Source organism: Pleurodeles waltl, chromosome 8 (assembly GCF_031143425.1).
Source record: "Pleurodeles waltl isolate 20211129_DDA chromosome 8, aPleWal1.hap1.20221129, whole genome shotgun sequence".
Lineage (NCBI taxonomy): Eukaryota > Metazoa > Chordata > Amphibia > Caudata > Salamandridae > Pleurodeles > Pleurodeles waltl.
The window spans coordinates 595,380,108-595,400,842 of NC_090447.1; the positions used below are offsets into that span (position 1 = coordinate 595,380,108).

General features: G+C 43.8%; 1 protein-coding gene across 7 annotated transcripts in view; it reads left to right on the top strand.

The window, feature by feature from the left end:
- RASA3 (RAS p21 protein activator 3) overlaps positions 1 to 20,735 on the top strand; it is an 821,322-nt gene that overhangs the window by 401,163 nt on the left and 399,424 nt on the right. For all 7 annotated transcript variants that reach the window (XM_069204628.1, XM_069204627.1, XM_069204630.1 and 4 more), the window contains one exon: positions 16,631 to 16,725. In XM_069204628.1, coding sequence (XP_069060729.1) covers positions 16,631 to 16,725 — 95 coding nt within the window. The remainder of the gene's footprint in view (positions 1 to 16,630; positions 16,726 to 20,735) is intronic.

The following is a 20,735-nucleotide window of genomic DNA, read 5'->3' on the forward strand; positions in this document are numbered from 1 at the left end:
AGGAATATGCATGCCCGAACATTCCTGGTGAGTATAACGGTGTTGGTTATCACGTTAAATGGCAAGTGCAAAGTATCCGGTCACTACAAGAGAGGCAACAGGCTTTCCATTTAGCAGTTGGTGTTTGGGTCAGGTGCGGGCAGCAGAACTGAGGCCAATGCAAGGGAATGTAAAAACAAAGAACAAAACTGAGAATACCGTTGGAGCAGAGGGACAATGTGTATCTGCCCAAACTTTTCAACATCATGAGTTTAAGGCAGCAAACTATCCAAGGCCGGTGGGTCAGGCACATGAAATTCCCAGTGTGAAGCTATTGGAGAGCCACCTTTAAGCACAGGCCCAGTGTCCACATTACACTGGATATGGACCCTACTATTGTGTGAGAAGGATGGTGCGAATGGTGGGTGGTGAAATTACAAAAAAGGGGGTTCTGGCGACAACTGTGAGGCTATAAGCACTAGGGAGGACAGTGGCAGTTAAAAATAGTGTAATAACAGTTGGCATGGCATCAGCATTCCTGGTGAGGCTCAGAAGATTTCATCTGCATTTGAGGAGTCACTCTGGGTGGTGTGGCAGGGTCTAGTCTAGAAGGCCAGGTCATCAAGGAGCCTTCTTCGCTTGAGGATTTAGTTGTCGCCTCCTCCAAATCTGACGGCTGAGTGGGATCCTGCATCGTTTCAACCATTTGTAGGGCGTGTCGCCTCTCCTGTATCAACTGTTCCAGGTCAGACGAGGCCCAGGATTTCGCAGGGCACTCCTCTTGGGGCCGCCATGAGGCTGGTGCACTCCTGCTGGCACCAAGGTCGTCCTCCCTGGGCGAGACAAGGCAGGGGGACATGAGTCCAGAACTTTCAATCCAGGTACAGGTCTCCTCGGGGTCTGTGTAAAAAAAATGTGTTTTCCTTTCCACAATAACTCAAAGCTGTGCGGGTAACAGGCGAGAGTTCCGCACATCCAAATCATGAAGTCTGCGCTTAACTCGTGGGATATGAACTTTGGTGGCACTGTACTGCCATTGTATAATCCGGGAAAATCATGACGTGTGTGGTGCCCACATCAGTACAGTAAGCTTGCAGGCCTCCTTAAGAATTAGATCGTGGTCCCTATGATGTAGCAGACGAACCACCACTAGCCTGGGATAAGTCCCCGGAGGGGGTCTCTTTGCTGTGACCTGATGTTCCACTCACCGGAAAGGAAGGGTGAAAGAGCATTGTGGGTAAGAATACTGTGCAACCATTGTTCAAGGTAGTTGACTGCATCCTGACCTTCCACATTTTTGCGGAACCACACCACACTTATTATTTCTACAGGAGTGGCCTTCAGCATCCTTCGCTCTCTCTTCCAGAATTCGGACCCAGTCAAGCAGTGGGTGTAGGTACATCTCTGTCTCCTGTGCCTGTGATAGGAGTGTGGTGAGTGTCTGTCTGCAGTTCGGGTTTTATCTACCAGCTTACGATCATCAACATCTATCAGAGTGAGGTTGGTTGCCACAGTGCCTTTCTTATGTTTCAGGGAGACCCGAAATTTCTCTGTGGCTGTCATGGTAATGTCCAGTTTGCCATCGATGGATGGGGGCTCTCCAGAGTGATCTGGGGATGAGTCATCTCAAATGGCAGTTTAGGTGTGGCTGCTGGACGCGGAGGCTCGCTGCGAGTCCCAGAGGGCAGACAACACATGATCAAATAAATGATCCAGGAGATGAATCAAGTATAAAAGACGGATGGGCCCGCTTGCGTGTGTCAGGAGATGTAGTGTGACACTGCAGCATGAGCAGCCCAGCCTATAAAGCATGCAGCAGCACTTTCGGTACCATATGTTGGGGTCATATGCCAGTCAGTATGCTCCAGGAGCTAGGGCATGGCAAGTTCAGGACACCATAGCGGATGAAGGGGAGCCGGTAGTGAATAGGGCCCACTTGCACACACTGTTACCCACCTATATGTAGTGCAGCACAAGCAGCCCCACAGAGCTTGCATGGCAGTGCTGGACTCCCAGGTCCAATGTCCTATCTACCAACATCTGGGTATCAGTCTGCCAAGTAGTGGTGCGATGTAGCAGGGGAGAGGCCCCGGGCAAGGTATCTCCTCTTTTGGGCCACCATTCGGTCAAGCACAGGTAGTATATTTGGCAGGTTTTAGCATAGCCTTACTACATTCTAGTACATGTTGACTTTCAAAAGCCACTGGATGTGGAACAACAGGCCCTGACTCACTCCAGAGCCCCCGTAGCAATAGGGGCAATGGCTTCCAAATGTTAGTCCCCACACACAGCAAGACCAAATCAGCGCAGTGCCCCCGGCACTATCTGTACTTTGTACCACAGTCTGCGGGGTTCCATGTCCTCAGGGCAGTGTATAAAGGCGTCAGAGGGGGGCAAGCCCACAGTGTCAATTCATCTGGGCAGGTCTGGGCACCCGATGTATGGCGCGAGGCCTGCAGCACGATGTCCGGTACTGTCAGGACTCTAAGCACCATTGGGAGCGGCGCACTACCTGTGCCTCCTGCAGCTCCAGAGGCATCCCAGTGCAATTGTTGTCGAGCGAAGAGAAAAGTAAGGCGAGCATCCGGAGGCCTTGGTGCATCCTCCGGTGTTCAGGCCACCTCCGCTCGAAGGCATCCATGCCCAGTACTAGGCCGCAGCACAGACAACAGCAAGCCATCTAGGCTGCAATCCACACTTGGCGCCTCTAGCACCGCTGGTGCCCCATTAGCAGGTCCACATTGCCACTCCTGCCTAGTGGGGCTCCAGTCAGGAGGATCAATGGCAGGTGGATCAGGGGATACTTGCCAGATAAGGATGATTTTGGGACAGATCTCTGTCTCCTGTGCCGAGGACGTAACCATTACTTCCTGGCACCATCCTTAGGCAAGGGTGGCTCCCCTAGGGGGGCATTCTTTTAGGGCCTTTTCTGCCCCCCTTCAGGCCAGATCAGACTATTTTAATTAGGCCGATCTGCCCCTAAGAGGGGCAGAAACCATTAGGCACTAGAGATTTTGTAAAAACATTTTTTACAGATGGGGGCGACCCTTTAGGCAAGGTTCACTCCCATGGGGGGCAATTTTATTTTAGGCCATTTCTGCCCACCTTGAGAGCAGATCAGCCTATTTTTATTAGGCCAGTCTGCCCGCAAGGGGGTCAGAAATCACTAGACACCAGGGATGTTTTTTGTGCCAATTTTACTCAAGGTGGGTGACCCCCCGGTGGTATTTTTATTTTAGGCCATTTCCGCTCCCCTTTGGCCTACTTTTATTAGGCCAATCTGCCCCCAAGGGGAGCAGAAACCACTAGACACCAGGGATTTATTTTTCTTTACTATTTTAAGTAAGGGGAGCGGCCTCTTGGGAAGGGCCGTTCACCATGGGGACAAATTATTTTAGGCCATTTCTGCCCCCCTTAGGGGCAGACCGGCCTATTTCTATTAGGCCCATCTGCAGAAACCACTAAGGCACCAGGGACTGGTGTGTGTGTTTTGGGCAAGGATCGCTACCCATGGGGGCACATTACTGTTGGTCATTTTTACCCCCCTTTGGGGGCACATTGTCCGAAAGCCCACTCGACACCAGGGAAGATGTTATACCGCCACCCCAAATAAATGGGGACAATGTTGTTCTGCCCACCGGTGGGCAGATGGGCAATTACCCCCGATCCTCTCCCTGGGGGGTGGGGGCAGAAAGCCTACTAAATGCCAGGGAATTAAAAAAAAAAATAGTGGGGTGGAGGCTACCAACCAGTATGGGCATGGTTATGCCCCCACCCCATCTGGAGGGGGTAACAGTCTTTTAGCTCCCCCCCCCGCACACTAAAAGATCTTATCCCAACAACAAGTGAGATGACATTTGATTATTTTGGGTTTTGATTTTACATTTGGGCCATGAGAGCTAGGTTAACTCTCAAAATCGTCCTACTTGGAATGGTGTGAGGGCTGCACTTTTTGGACTTTGGGGTGCTGCCATCTAGAAAAATCTACAACACCTAGACACATCTGAAAACTAAACATCTGGTTGAGTCCAGGGTGGTGTGCTTCACATGCACCCCGCACCATTTTCTTATCTACAATGCCCAGCAAACCTCCAACTTTGCTTGAAATCACACATTTTCCCCACATTTTTGTGATGGAACCTTCCAGAATCTGCAGGAATCCACAAAATTCCTACTACCCAGCATAGTCTCATCTATACCGATAACAATTCTGCCACACTTTTGAATGAGGTATCATTTTTATCGGGAGACTGAGGGGAACGTTGAGTGGTAGGAAATTTGTGCCGGTGCGGAGATCCCACACGGAAATGTGAGGAAAATGTGATATTTTTTTTTTTAGCTAAATTTTAGGTTTTCTGAGGATTGTGGGTAAGAAAACACTAGTCACACCTCTCTGGACTCCCTCAGGTGTCTTGTTTCCAAAAATGTCTGGGTTTGGTAGGTTTCCCTAGATGGCTGCTGAGCCCTGGACCAAAAACTCAGGTAATTTTGTAATTGATAATTTTGATGTGTCCATGTAGTGTTTTGGGGCATTTCCTGTTGCGGGAACTAGGCCTACTCACACAAGTGAGGTACCATTTTTATCAGGAGATGTGGGGGAATGCTGGGTAGAAGGAAGTTTGTGTCTCCCATCAGATTCCAGAAATTTGCAACACCGAAATGTGGGGAAAAAGCTGGTGAGAGCACCATAGGTTATCCCATCCTGGGTTCCCCTAGGTGTCTAGTTTTAAAAAAAGCATAGGTTTGGTAGGTTTTCCTAGGTGCCGGATGAGCTAGAGGCCAAAATCCACAGCTAGGCACTTTGCAAAAAACATGTCAGTTTTCTTTGGGAAAATGTCATGTGTCCACGTTGTGTTTTGGGGGCGTTTCCTGTCGCGGGCAGTAGGCCTACCCACACAAATGAGGTACCATTTTTATCGAGAGACTTGGGCGAATGCTGGGTAGAAGGACATTTGTGGCTTCTCTCAGAATCCAGAACTTTCTATCACCAAAATGTGAGGAAAACCTTTTTTTTTTTAACCAAATGTTGAGGTTTGCAAGGGATTCTGGGTAACAGAACCTGGTGAGAGCCACACAAGTCACCCTATCCTGGATTCCCCTAGGTGTCTAGTTTTTGAAAATGCACAGGTTTGCTAGGTTTCCCTAGGTGCCAGCTGAGCTAGAGGCCAAAATCCACAGCTAAGTACTTTTCAAAATACACATCAGATTTCAATGTAAAAATGTGCTGTGTCCATGTTGTGTTTCCTGTTGTGGACACTAGGCCTACCCACACAAGTGAGGTACCATTTTTATCGGGAGACTTTGGGGAACACAGAATAGTGAACAAGTGTTATTGCCCTTGTCTTACTCTACATTTTTTCCTTCCAAATGTAAGACAGCATGTAAAAAAGAAGTATATTTGAGAAATGCCCTGTAATTCACATGCTAGTATGTTGATCCTAGAATTCAGAGATGTGCAATTAATCACTGCTTCTCAAAACCTTATTTTGTGCCCATTTTGGAAATAAAGGTTTCCTTGATTACTATTTTTCACTCTTTATATTTCACCAAATGAATTGCTGTATTCCCGGTATACAATGAACACCCATTGCAAGGTGCAGCTCATTTATTGACTCTGGGTACCTAGGGTTCTTGATGAACCTACAAGCCCTATATATCCCCTCAACCAGAAGAGTCCAGCAGACGTAACGGTATATTGCTTTAAAAAAGCTGCCAATAATGGAAAAAGTTATGGAAGAAAACGTGGACAGAAGGGGCTCTTTTTTTTTTTTTCACCTCAGTTTCAGTTTTTTTTATTTTAGCTGTTACTTTCTGTAAGAAAATCTTGAATGATCTACACAAATGACCCCTTGCTGAATTCAGAATTTATTTTACTTTTCAGAAATGTTTAGCTGTTCAGAGTCCAGCATTGGTTTCACACCCATTTCTGTCACTAAATGGAAGGAGGCTGAAAGCACAAAAATAGTAAAAATTGGGTATGTCCAAGTAAAAAGCCAAAATTGTTTTGAAAAATGTGGTTTTCTGATTCAAGTCTGCCTGTTCCAGAAGGCTGGGAAAATTGTGATTTTTAGCTCCATAAACCCTTTGTTGATGCCATTTTCAGGGGGGGAAAAACACATGCTTTCTTCTGCAGCGCTTTCTTCCCATTTTTCTAACAAAAACAAAATTTTAGCTGTATTTTGGCTAATTTCTTGGTCTCCTCCAGGAGAACCCACAAACTCTGGGTATCTTTAGAATCCCTAGGGAAAAATTCCGCAAATTTGGCGTGGATAGCTTATGTGGACAAAAATTTATTAGGGCCTAAGCACAAACTACCCAAAATAGCCTAAAAAAGGCTTGGCACAGGAGGGGGAAAAAGCCTGGCGGCAAAGGGGTTAAAAGTTGTGGCCTGCCACACAATTCATTTCCCCTGCTATTGAAATCAGAAATCATGACATGACTAAGATTACCAGAAGGCTCCATGTCATCAGTGACAAACACTTCATTTAACAACCTAATGTGTTTTGTGACTCGTATTACTAGTTCAAGTCAACTAAACCAATTGGACTAACACATCTGTAAACAGCTATTCAAAAAAGAAAGGCCCTGGACGATATCACAGTGTCTATGTTGACCTGGACTCATATGGCTACCTTAGTTCAGGAGCCCAATAAGCAAATGTAATGAAATAGGTTGCGGAAGGGAAGATATGGTGTAGGCACAATTGAGTGGTAAACCAGTAGCAATTATTGTTACCACTTTCTGTTATTACAAGGCATGAGTTAGTGGCTCAGTATAATCCTGCAAGCATAATGTCCTTATCCTACAGGGCACAAATAATGAATTTGTTGTTCTGGTGTACAGTGGGAGTGATATTCTGTGTCCCATAAAGGTAGCGTTGGACTGAATGACTGTGAATGGGGAATGTCATTGAGCTGCAGTAGCACTTCTTTAACTATGAGAATGTGCTTGGGCCTGTTGCTGCACGCAAGGCTAAGAGGTGACATTTGTTCCAGTTCTGAGGCACTCCACGTAGACCCCGCAGCTAGAGAGTTATTGTGTTTTTTTTCAGCTCTGTGATGAAAGGCACATGCCCAAGCCGCTCCTAGTAAAACGTCTCGGGATTTCTCAATAGACCGTGTTCAATATTAAATTCGTTTTGTGGTACACAACAAAAACGCTCTTGAAGCTGAACTGTTTGGTTTATACACATAGTACCGACTTGTCTTACAACTGAGTGAAGCTACATACAAAGTGCTCATACAATAGATAGGCTTCATGCTACTGTGATAAGGAGCGTGGCGCAGTGGTTCCCAACCTTTTGACTTCTGTGGACCCCCACTTTAGCAACACTGGAACCCGGGAACCCCCACTGAATCATTACTGAAAGCTGGGGACCTAATCTGTTAAAATTATTACATTTTCTAAGCAGTCGTGGACCTCCTGAGGAGGCTTCGCAGACCCCTAGGGGTCCCCGGACCACAGGTTGGGACCCACTGACCTGGAGTTATGCAGTCCTGGAGTAGCACATTGTGGAAAGCTGATTTTTGGAAAGTATAACTTGACACATCAAGTCCTCGTGCCCTGAGATAACTATGCTCTATAAATTTACTGCATGTGTTACATTATTATTATTATCATTGATGTTATCAAAGATGTCATTAGTGATGTAATATGTGGGTTAAATAGCAGTGCATGGCGACGGCATGAGTTTTATTTACCTTAGGGCACGAGTTAAAGTTACTTGAGATAACCATAACTATAAATGCTGAATTTCTATGGCTTTGTGTGTGTAAATTTAGAACCTAACTATAATGTCCTTGTAACCTTTATTTTTTTTAAGTGAATTCCTATGTTTTTTCAAAATTCAGTTTCCTAACTATAACTTCTCTGTAACCTTTGTTTTTTTAGTGAATTTCAATTTTTTTTAATACAATAAGTAATTTTAATTACTTTACATTAATCCAGCCACTGAAACACACAGCCTTTGGGTGTGGGCAGCTAGGTGTGGCCACAGGGCATGGCCTGTGTCTAGGCCCTGCAGCCAAACCCTATTGGCACCCAACCTTGTGCGATGCACGGCCTTTGTCCGTGCATGCCGGAAGTTGGCTTCAGTGCCTGTCCTGCTGTCTACTCCCAACATGCACCCAACCCCACACCACGCAGGGCCTGCGGCCAGGCCCTCCAGCCGACCCCTACAAGCACCCAACCCCCTGTGCTACGCATGGACTTGGAACTGAAAAGAAAAGTGGGCATGGTAGGAATACCCTGATCCCCTAGCCTTGATGCTGGGGTACCCCCTTAAACAGCTTTTTAATTTTTTTTGCTGAGAAATCGTGACAAGCTTCTGAATACACAGCAGCATAAAAAAAAATTAAAAAAACAAGCAGAGACTTCACACTTGTATACAGAAATACACCGGGTGGGCCAGGTCCCGGGGGCAACAGAGTAACCATTAAACCCTGTTTATAGCTGGTAGCCAATCAGATTTCAGTTTGGGGACTGTTGTATCCACAGATGATCACTGTCCCTAGATATCTATATTTCCTTCAATATCTTAAAAGCTACTGAACAAATTTACAGCAAATTACAAAAAGCACTCTTTCTGGACCAAGAGATAGCTTGTTGCCAAATTTGATGTAATTCCATCCAGTTGTTCGGGCTGCATTCGTGTTCAAAACTCCAATGGGAAAATGTATGGGAAGAGCACATTTTGGGAGCCTCTTTTTCTCGGCCCTCGCTTGACGGGTCTCCCTGAAACTTTCAAGACAGCAGCTAAACTGACTGTTGTATTAGTTTTGAAAATTTCCTGAAGATTCGTCAAATGACGCCAATGTTATTGGCAAAACAAAAACCGTTTTTCCAATGAAAACTAGGTCATAACTATAAGTACCTACTGGCGACCTGTAGGTCTTTGTGTGGCCTAAAATACCAGTATGATGTGGTAACTTTGTGGAGTGCCACTTTCAAAACTAGTCTGATTGGACAGAATAGAGACCAGTGTTCATCCACTTTTCTATCCCACTCAATAAGGTTGTTGTGAAAGCACTTGGTGGTTCCACAGTTTCAAAAGCTGTGAATGAACCTGGAAGTACCAAAAGCTGCACTGCCTTTATGCACCCGACTGAGGGCTTCTTTAAAAAAAGGAAGCAGCCCCAGGATAAATGTTGAGTAATTTGGTTACCTAATCCATGGGACAACTTTTATTCCACTTTGTTTGAGATTTTGATATCCTTCTGCAGGGCTAAATATGGCTACGTAAGTTGTGGTAAGAAAGGAGGGGAGTTGGCAGGGTCTTTCAGTAGTAAGCAAGAGCTTAACAGGGTCGTGTCCTGGCCCCACCCTTGTTTAATCTGTAATCTTTCTGTTAATAAAGTTACTGTCTTTGAATATGTTGTAGTAGGCTTCCAGGAAAAGGCCACCTGGAAGGAGTCCCATCGGCAAAAATCCATGCTTATCTTTGTAAAATATACTGGACCTATCTTAATTCTTAAAGCACAGGCAGTTAGGGCAAAATGCAGTGGTCCCAATGCTGGACTATTGCATGGCACATACAGTGGTATCAGTATTGTGTGAGCTTTCAGGAAGGAAGCAGCCAGAAATTATGGACGGAGAGGAAGAATCATTTATTCTTTAAGCAGTTGCTTGGTTTACTCTGTGGAACCTACACTTTTGTAGAATTGTGACTTAAGGAGATCCAGTGTCTGGTAGACTGTGAGCATTTTGGGTACTGGCTCGAATTATGAAACTTTCCTCCTTTGGCCTTTACCTGGGAAATCATGAGTGATTCTTTGGGTGATCCTTTGTGGACCATCAACACAATGGTTTATTGAATTGTTCTCATCATTGGGAAAATATAATTGTACAATCTATGGTATAAATGAGAAGATATCACCAGCAGCAGTTCACATGTAAAACAGCCTATTTGGAACTGGGACCATGGAGCTCTGGATGTGAAGATTTAGGCTGACCCTATTGCCTCTACATATATGTAGTACAAAGTGTTCGAAGGCAGGGTAGCATTTAAAAGAGCCACTTTCAGGCAAAAGCTGAATTTGAAATTTAGATTTGGAGTCCTGTCAATTGCAAAGTATACAAACACTTTGGGGCCCTTTAGTCTGCTTTTAGCTGTTTTTATAGTACTTACAGGAAAGAATCAATTGATTTATACACTAATATCAGAAAGATGTCACTAAGGGCAGTTATTATGAGTTCCTCGAATTACAGGTCATGTGAGATATCAGAGATATGTAAATATATCACCATTTCCATTGTCACTTTCACAATCACTGAATTTCTGATGGATACTGCTAACTGCTTATTCCTAATTTTATAATATCCCAAAGGTGTAATACTGGTTGCAGAGTTTTTTCACAGCTGTGCTCATGCATTTTGCTAGGTGGCGTATAAGCGCCACTACTGCACATTGATGCAGTTGCATTCATCCTGCACCTTTTGATGTGGATGTGGATCTGGAGTTTCGCTCCCATTTTTGTCAGTTTTCCAATGACTTCTGGCCAGCATGTGAAGTTGTAAGTCACTGAAAACAAGAAGGAATCAACTTTTGCCTTGATGGCACTCCACGTCACTGGCCTAGACTTGGCCCCAGTCATGAGGCCGTTCTCATGACCGTTCAGCATTGCCCTCTCAGTCGGCTGGTAAGTCCAAGTCCAAAAGCAAATTTGAGAAAGCAAAGTGGGATTCAACTTCATCCCGCCACTCTGACTCCAGAGAGAAGGCACAAGGGCATCATGAAGTCTGTTGCACTCTTTGAGGTCTGTCTCTAAGAAACCAATTCCATAGTTGGTTCATATGTGCCCTGAGTTTCCAGGATCGTCATTGACCCCACATTAGTTTAAGGTCTTAAACGAGGTCATGCAGCAAATTTTCACTGCACCTTTTGGCCACATGCAACCGTTGGGTTACCGCCAGGGCTACCTCCTTGGCACCATCTGTCTTTTTGGAAGCCATCTTCTGGCAAATAGCTACTGAACCGATTTCAGCTTGAGACCAATTGATGTCTCGCTATGAAATCACAAGTGCTCAACCAGTCATCATGCTGTCTGACTAACAGTGCCTATGCTGCATTGCAGTCATAGCCGGACTGGCCATAGCAGGCATTGGGCATTTCCCCAAGAGGCTGGAAGGGTTGGGGGGCGCTTTGTTTGTAGGGGACAGTTTTGAGCAGTGCATCAGTTTAAAAGCACTGCAGAGTTCCTTGTATATCCAACTACTTTCAGGTAACAATAAAAGTGTCGAGATAACTCTGGTGAATAAAGTACCTGCTGGGGAGAGATTGGAGTTTGTCAAGTGGCAGTTTTGACTCATCTAAAGTAGCACAGAGTGTTATATGCTTAATGGAAAGAACATGTACTGTGCAGATCACAGAACATCATTTTGTGTGCATAGCTTTGTGGGTTACTGCTTTTGTCACAGAGATCCTTTTTGTTACTGTGAAGTTCATAAATTACCATCATAATCTAGCACAGTGAACTATAAACTGCCATCAAAGAGCTGCATACAAACTGCATGATACAGGTTAGAAAATTATGTTTTTCCCCACTCTTACCCTAATTTTGCCAGAAATGTTTGGGTAGAAACAAATTCTTAATAGTAAAGTCAACCCTAACCACTGTGTTAGATTCTGAATCCTCAGTTTATGCTTTCCCAGACGAAGCACTCTTAAAAAAAAAAAAAAAAAGCCTACCAAAATGGATGACATGTGAATCCTACACCTTGTAGTCCCCTTTGTCTTATGTAACATTTTCTATACACTAATTTTCACGTGTGAATCATTGACTCTGTATGTGTGTGTAATGTAAAGTGATACAACACCTTCCACTGATAAGAGAGGTGATATGAAATAAATAAAATACATGTGAGAGAGGGGCTATGGAGAGATGTGAGGCGCTGTTGGATGGTGATAGTGAGGAAATCGTTGAAGAGCCCCAATAAAGATAGCCGTATCATGGTGCACTGTATGGTCATCACTTCGCTTGCTTTAAAAAACTAATGAAATTTAATATCTAATAATAAATGTGTTGTTGAATGCACCACGTTTGCCTTTGTTCCCCAAATTTTCTTTGGAATGCCAGAGGGCTTGATATCTCTCCCAAGAGCTTGACTTGCCATATGGGCCACCAATGGAAAGAGTGCCCCATTTGCAATGGTGGTTCAGAGGGCAACGAGGCACTGAATAGCAGCTACCCTCCATTGAGACCAAAATGAATGTTCTGACAGGAAATTCTACAGCCCAGGTCAGTGACTTCTGAGCTCCTATTTCTTTTTAATGATGCCCTCATAGATACCTTGGTAGCTACTTGATTGAAGTTTTGTTCTTATCCACTTTTAAATAGGCAGGTGGCCAGATGACACAGACTGGCACCTGGTGAAATGGATTTTCTCACCAAGCACCCCACCCCAGTGAGTATTATTAAGGAGAATCTAAACTAATTTCCTACCACTCCTTTGGATAGGGAATCCATGAAGATTGATGCTTTTGGCAAGCACATGTTTTCGTTCGCTAGTCTAATAATGTGGTCCAGAAATGTGTATGAGTTCGACAGCTTCATACATGCTATTTAAGTCATGGCCAGTGTGATCTTGCTGGCAGTCCTGGAAAATCTTAGGGCCTCTTTGGCCCAGATTATACATGATGGACAGGACATGGCCAAATATGTTATCTACAGAAGCCTGGATACTACATGTTGCCTGCACAGGGCAGTCAGGACCAGTGTTCTTAAGCATGTGTGGATGCAATCCATAGGACTTGCCAGTGATTGGCAGGCCTTACTATTTGATATGCCCTTTAATGAGCTGCTTCCTTGTAGAGAAGGCATACTCCACATTGGAACACTTTAAGGACAGGTAACCTACAGTGTGCTCCTGGGGCTGTTGACTCCTGCAAATGTTTCCACATCAGTACCGAAAGGTTAGAGGCTATTCCACAGGGCTGGCATATAGACAAAGACACCCTTCCCAGCCAGTAATACAGCAAACACCCTAGTCCTTTCAAGATTGTGAGCACAGGCCTGGCAGGCAGCTTGTGGGCCAACAGGGTCATCATTCTTCCATTTCCTCCTCCCCTTCTACAACGGCCAACATGCTGTTTAGCTTGCCCTCAGTGATGCATGCTCAGCCAATGGGGATCAGAAATCACCAATTGCTCTGTTATCTGTGTATCAAGGTAGGTCAGGAGCATTTTCAAGTTGATGTCCTCTCCTTCAGCCTCACCGGCATCCCTCAAGTGTTCGGGAAAGGGATGGTGGTGGTTGTTGCCGATCTTGAGAGGCTTGGGTTACCTGTCCCATTCATCACTGACTGGTGTGGAAAGCAGGCTCCTTGCAGTTAGTCATGGACCATTGTCCAGACTATGGCACACCTCTTGAGGTCATTGGTGTGCATGGTACACAAGCCGAAGTCCCACCTGATTCCTTGCTGGAGACTTTCGTTCAATGGGAAGATCCGGGACACAATAGGGTTCAGGTCTTTTCATGCGACGAAAAGAGCCCAGGAAATTCAGGCTATGATTCTGCTGTGTGAGGTTTGGTCGTGGATAAGAGTGAGAGCACTCTGAGGCTTCTAGACCTGTTAGCCCCGTGCATCCTCCTTAATCATCTATGCCAGGTGGCACATTTGTGAGCTGCAATAGAGCTTGAAGTTCCAGTGGGCTCAGCATAAAGACAGTCTGGCCAACGCCATCTGAATCTTAGCAGGGATGGCTCAAGATTTGCAGTGGTGACAGCTCAAACAAAATCGGTCCATTGGCAGTCCCCTCTCCCTTCCCCACCTGTAGCTGACTGTGATGACAAATTCATCACTGCGGACCTGAGAAGCTCATCTGGGGGAGGTGATCAGAATACCCTGGTGGTCTTGAGCAGTAGGCCTGCTCTGCATCAGTCTGATGGAGTTATACACTATTCATCTGATCCTGAAGGCCTTCCTGGTGGACATCAAGGGGAGGCTGGTCAGGTTCTCATGCACAATATCACAGCCATGTGGTAGTGCAATCAGTATGGCAGAGTGGGGTCCTGGGTCTTGTGCCTGGAGGCTTTGCATTTGTGAAGGTGGCTGAAGTGTCAGGGCATTTTTCTAATTGTGAGCCACCTGTCAGCGTTCCTGAATGCTAGATTAGACAAACTAAGCAAGCGGTGTCAGGCATATCACAAGTGGCATCTACATTCCATGGTGGTACAGAGTGCCTTCCAACAGTAGGTAGAATTATGGCTACATCTTTTCGTCTCCATCGAGAAAACCCAATGTCATACATTTTGCACTTTGAAGTTTGTGCATCAGTGCTTATTAGGAGACTTGTTCCTATTGGAATAAAACATGTGACTCCTTTACCCCTTCTGACCTCTGCCTCTCCTGCACCTGGAGCTTCTGGGCATGAGCATTTGTCCTCTGATCAGATTGCTGGTTTGCAAAGACCTGCTGTCTCACCAACATCGCAGCATCCACCAACTGTATCTATGCAATCTGTGCCTTTTTGGGTGAACATTTAGTGGCAGCAGTTATCTGTGTTTGATTTGCCACCTGAAGTGGTGGATGTCATACGTGCTGGCAGATGTCCTTCAACAAAATCCATTTATGCTGTGTGCAGGGACAAATTTGTAACATGGTATGGTGGTCACAACACTGACACCTTACAGGTGAAGCTGTCATGCCCTTTTGTTTGTGGGGTCTTAAGCCCAGCAAAGCATTGCAGTGGAACTGTCAAAGCATATTTGTTGTCCTGTTCGATCTTTCTACTTCTGCCAGACCAACTGTCCTTGATCAAAGCACCCGTGGTGATGAGGTTTATTAAAAGTTTGACACACGTTTCCTCCCTAGCTGTTTGTGATGCCACATGGGACTATAACTTGATCTTGACATTTCTCATGTACACACCATTTGAGCTTAAGCATAGCTGTTGTTTGCATTTCCTAACCATAAGACTGTCTTCTTGTCACATGAGTGAATTTCGGGCCCATTCAGTGTAACTACCCTTCACTGCCTTTTTTTCCAAACAAATTGGTCCTTGGTACTGAGGAATGGAGCATCTTTATTACGAAAAGTTGTGACAACCTTCCACGTTGAGCAATCAATCACTCTACCAGCATTCTTTTGTCCTCCTCACATCTCGATTGTGGTGGAGAGGGTCCATCAGTTGTATCCCACAAGGGTTGTCAACTTTTACATTTATTGTTCCAAGGACAATTGAGTGGACCATCAGCTTTTTGTGGGGTTCTGTGGAGCAAAGAAAGGGAAGGCAGCACAGAAGAGGACCTTGTTAGGGTGGATAGTTCACTGTATAAAGATCTGCTAGCTGCTGGCCAAGACACAGCCTCCAGAAAGTCTGAGAGCTCCTTCCAACAGAGATAAGACTGCTTCAACTGTGTTAGGATGTGGGGTGCCTTTCCTTGACATCTGTGAGATGAATGTTTGTACATACATTCAAGAAGCACTTCTGCCTACTCGGTCCTGCATTGCTTTTTTGATCTGAGCCCACTCCACACACCCACCATGGGAAGGTACTGCTTTGGTATCTTTTCTAAGGTGAGCAATCTGCAGTGAGAAATATCCATCAGAAGAATTTGTTACGTACCTTCTGAAAAGCTGTGTCCAGTGGACAATGTATCAAACTGCAGATTCCTCACTGCTCTCCACCTCCCCATTCTGTGGATTGGCCTCTTTTTAAGAATTAGAATGGTCCCAAATTAGTATTCAGCACACCTTTACCAACAATTGTTTCTGAGGGCACAGAAATGGTAAAGATGAGTAACTGATGTTAGTGCACTGGGTTGGTGCTTACATACAGCTCTGCTCCGACATTTTCAGAAAGGCAGGAAGCAAATTTGGAGCCGCACAATGCTACCTAGTGGTACACTGCTATGAAAACTCTACTGATCCAGTTTGGTGCCTGAAGGATATTCTTAGGTTATGAACCTGAAGTTAGATAGATTATCCACCTGAAAAAGCGTCAACAATGATAAGTAACTTGTTCTTTTTCAGGTGTCTTGCCTCTTTGTGGGGTAGGTGCAGTTCTTATCTAAGCAACTTTCCTGATGCTTTTTTGTTGTTTATTATGCAGTTTTATTTGTTAGCGTTAATTGTTACCTATATTGTTTCAATCTGTTTTTTGACTACTGGTAAATGTGTAACATTTTAGCTTATGATCTTTGCACTGATTTTAAGGGTTTTAGCATGCTGAATAAAGATGACTATTTAGTAACTGTACATTGTCCATTTGTGCAGAGTTGTAAATAAGCACCTCAGCAGTAGGCATAGTGAAGTGTATTATTTGAGCACAAAATGTACTCTATATATATTTTTACATTTTTTCAACCCATCTAAAAAGCCATTTTTTAATGGAATTCAATGGCACATAGTACAAAATTCCAGAATCATCCAGTGATTTTGTTTAACCACTATACCTTCTGTCACTTTTTCCCAGTTTCAACCATGGAAAGTTAATACTTGACAACCGCCATCTGTCTTACTCATTGATATTGTCTGAAACATTGGTATTGTGGGCTGTTCGTTGCCCAGAAAAAAAGTGTTGGGTGGAAAAGAACAAAGCCTTGCAATCTGCTGGTATTCTTAACTAATGTTTTCATGATCCCTTTTGAGAAGACACAGTACAAATGGTATTCACTATTGTCTTACATCTTTTAACATTTTGCATTTGTAGGAAAAGTAGCCATTCAGAAGGAAGACTTACAGAAATACCATAATAGAGATACATGGTTCCAAGTACAGCATGTTGATGCGGATTCCGAAGTACAGGTAAGATAGTTTAATAGGAATCTAAGGATGCAGGACAAGGATAGTTTTGTTTGGATTGTTGTTATTGAGTGTGTGTTGTAGAACAGTAGCTTGTTGGATATTCTCACTGACTCTAATTACCATACTAATCTTAGGGAGATTGTCTGTAAAGGTGTCAATTCGCCAATCAGATCAAATTTTTTGCTCCACCGTCCAGTTCCATAGTTACTTAATAAAAGGTTCCAGTCATCCTTGTAGTTATTCCTCTCCTCTATTTCTGCTTCTCCAGTATTTGTGTAGCACCAAAAATATTCGATGTGTTTTCAGTGCTTTTTGAAAGGTCAACATGTAATCTGAGTTTTGGACCGGAGCTGGAAAATCACTTTACAAGGTTTTGCATTAAAGAAAATACTTCCCATGCTATCACTTGGTTTGTTTACGCAGATCATTGATATTTGATCTGAGCTCAATGAAGGTGAAGCAAATTGGACATAGCTCTTCACTGCGTAAGTAGAAATTCGAAGACCAAGCCTATACCTGCAGCCAACTCCAATGCATTTGAGATTTCACAGACAACTTACACCTTGAGGAAATGCATGTTAGAACTTTAGTGACCTGATTATGAAATTTTTGAATGGATTTGTCATCAAGACATTATTATAACCTCCTTGCTGCTGGGATGTCTGTGTACTTTTGCCATGCAATGTTTAATTCTTTAAAGTGGCCTTGTGCAAAGAATGCAGGTGCACCTTGAAGCGGTCAGGTTGTTGGCTGCGAAGTGTGCACAAGCATGGGCTATTGAGGTATCCATGGAGGTTGCTGTTTAAAGGCCGCCCAATACTCATGGCCCCATTGTTTGCTACATGAAGACTAATTTGGATTGAAAGAAGAGTGCCACTTCCTCAGTATCATTCCCCAGCTGTTAGATAAAGCAGTATTAACCTGAAGGAACCTTAGAAAGCACAGTTAAAGAAAAAGGGGTTCTGGGCTCCATTGTTTTTAGCTGAAGCTCACCAAGGTATATAATACCATAGAATCAGACCATACCACCAGACAGATTGGAGAAAATATTGCAGGTAAGTAAAAAGCTTTTAAATGCATCTGTATGTGAGTACCTATATATATATATTTATATATATATATATTTATATATATATATATATATATATATATATATATATATATATATATGCACACACTTAAAAAAAGCAAAGGTTACAGGGACGTTATAGTTAGGTTCTCAATTTACTAACACAAAACCAGAGAAATTCACCAATTAGAGTTATTTCAAGTAACTATAACTTGTGGCCTAAGATAACTATAACTTGTGACCCTGCCATGCACAGTTTTTTCTTCAATCATTTGACGTCTAATATTTCTTCAATATTTTTATTGACATTATAAAAGTTGTCACGAGTGCTGTAATATCTGGGGTGTTTAGCAGTGCCTGGCAAGGGTGGCCCCCTCATACAATAGAATGTTAGCCCAGGGGAGGTGGCGGTCCTCAGGGCCCGAGGGAGCCCGCAAGACCCCTTCCCTACTATATTTTAAACAATTTACCCCAGGGAGGTGGTGGTACCTGGGGCTGTGGGTGGGCCGTACGACCCCCTGTATATAATCAAAACAGCCCCGGTGATGTCACTGACCATGTCATGAGTGATGTAGTATGTGAGGTCATAAGCAGTGTTTTGCTGGGGCATAAGTTATAGTTAGCTCAGTTACCTATAACTGCTGAATTTTACTGGTTTTGTACATTTAAAATATGAGCCTAACTGTAACATCCCTTTAAACTTTGTTTTTTTAGTGAATTTAATTTTTTTTTTTTAAGCGTAAAGCAATAGAGCTGATCTTGGCCCTGGGGACCCCATACCCCAGGGCCTGGCCTTCTACATTTTTTTTTTTTTTTTTAGGGGGGGGAGAAGGGACCCCAGCGGTCCCAGCTGGCTCCCTCCTGCGGGAGCCAGGCACTGCTGTCACAGAGACAGTGCTGCTAAACATGCAGTTCCCTTCCTGTGAGAGCAATTGTTTCCTCAGTTTCCCTACCTGAATCTCTGCAGGCAGGGAAACATAGGAGACCTCCGCTCCCAGCAAGCAAGAGCTGTTTGACCGCTCTTACTTGCTGGAAGTGGAGTGCTTGCTCTGACTTGACAGGAGCTGTCAAAGCTCCAGCCTAGTCAAAGCAAACAGCTATGTCCTGGGGGTGGGTACCCCGGGACATAGCAGGAGCTGGCCCTAGGGTTGGCAGTACCCAGGGCCATAATTGGCTCCACAAGGGGGGGTTTCACGGCCCCCTCCAACGTTTCACTTAGCCCCTGGGAGCTGGTGGTCCTCGGGCCCCTGCATTTCATCTTAGATTGTACCCTCGGGAGGTGGTGGGTCCCGGGGCTGCGGAGGTGCCGGGCGCCCCCCAGCCTGCATTTCATTACAGATTCTGCCCTGGAGAGGTGACAGTCCCTGGGGCTGCGGGGGGGCCAGGTGGCACCCGCCTTTGATAAAACATCAGTCCCAGGGAGGTGGCAGACCCCGTGGCTGTGGAGGGACAAGGGCCTCCCATTGCATGTCATTTCATATTGTGCCCTGGGGAGGTGGTGGTCCTCATGCTGGCGGGGGGGGGTGAGGGGGGGCAGGCGGAAATGGAAAATTTTGCAAAGATTTGGCAACTGGCGCCAAAGATATAGGCAATTAAGAAAATGGTTTTTCTATAAAAACTAGGCCCTTACCATAACTACCTTGTGGTGACCGCCACTAGATAACATATGTGTGTGTGTATATGTGTATATATATATACTCCAAAAAAGATGAGAAAATACTCATCAAACGGCTGCACCAAGTCAAAAAAGCAAATCCAAAGGCGGCGAAAAAACACAAATCTCAACCATTGCAGTAAATCCGCTTTATTCATGATAAACAGCAAAACTCTGTCTCCCCAAAAAGAATGTCTACGCGTTTCGGCTAATGCCTTCTACTGAACATTGGCAGACATCTTTTTCCCAACAATAAATTATATCTAATTCCTTCATTGCAGTGACACACTAGTGCAAATACTGTGGCGGCCATCGTAAAACATATATATTAACATTAGTAAACTATATAAATGATGGATAAACTTGATTATGGAGCCACGTAAAATGAGAAAGGTGACATTTATCGCTAGTACTGAGACACTAAAATCACTTATAGAGTATATATAAATATGATCATAAATGTTTTAATATAATTCAATCAGACCATATACAACAAAACATCAGTGTTTATAGTAACCGCTGTTCAGCCCTGGAACTCCATATATTCAAAAATGATAATAGGTGATCCATCTGTCATATTAAAGTGCATGTGCTTAGTGTCTCTGTATAAATAGCAATAATAGAGCACACTATTCAATAGCAGCAATATAACAAACAATTTTCTCAAAGATTAAAAAAATCGACAGTGGATCTCCATTTCATTAAACCAAATGGCTAACCATTAGAATATCAAAATAAGTGCTGGCGGCCACAATATAAAAATTATTATTATAAAAGTGCTACCCCAAATACAATAATCCTAAAAACTTAAATAACTATTCATACTACAATATATATATTGATCTACATTTTTCAAATTTGTCAATTATTTAAAATTTATCTAATTGTCTCAAAATTTTCAAATTGTTCAAATTTTGTAAATTCTTCAAAAAAATAATAATTTTTTTTTTAAATAAAAATTTCACATTTTTCAAATTTATCAGCAGGAACATCTATATATACAAGTCAAATTGAAATTCATCAAAAACATCCACACTCTATGGTAGAGATCCATAATATAAAAGTTCACAATGCAAAAATTCATAATGCAAACATTCAAAAATTCACATGCGAATCAGAGGTCAAGGCAGGAATGTACACTAACCAACAACTGGGACTTAAGGTAATCTAATCCAGACCCTGCTCATAGATAGACATGCAATTCTGCATCTAGATTATGTCCCCACGGGTTCTCTGATCCAAGCAAGAGTATCATTCTAGATTCAACCGGTCTCAGTTCCAATGTCC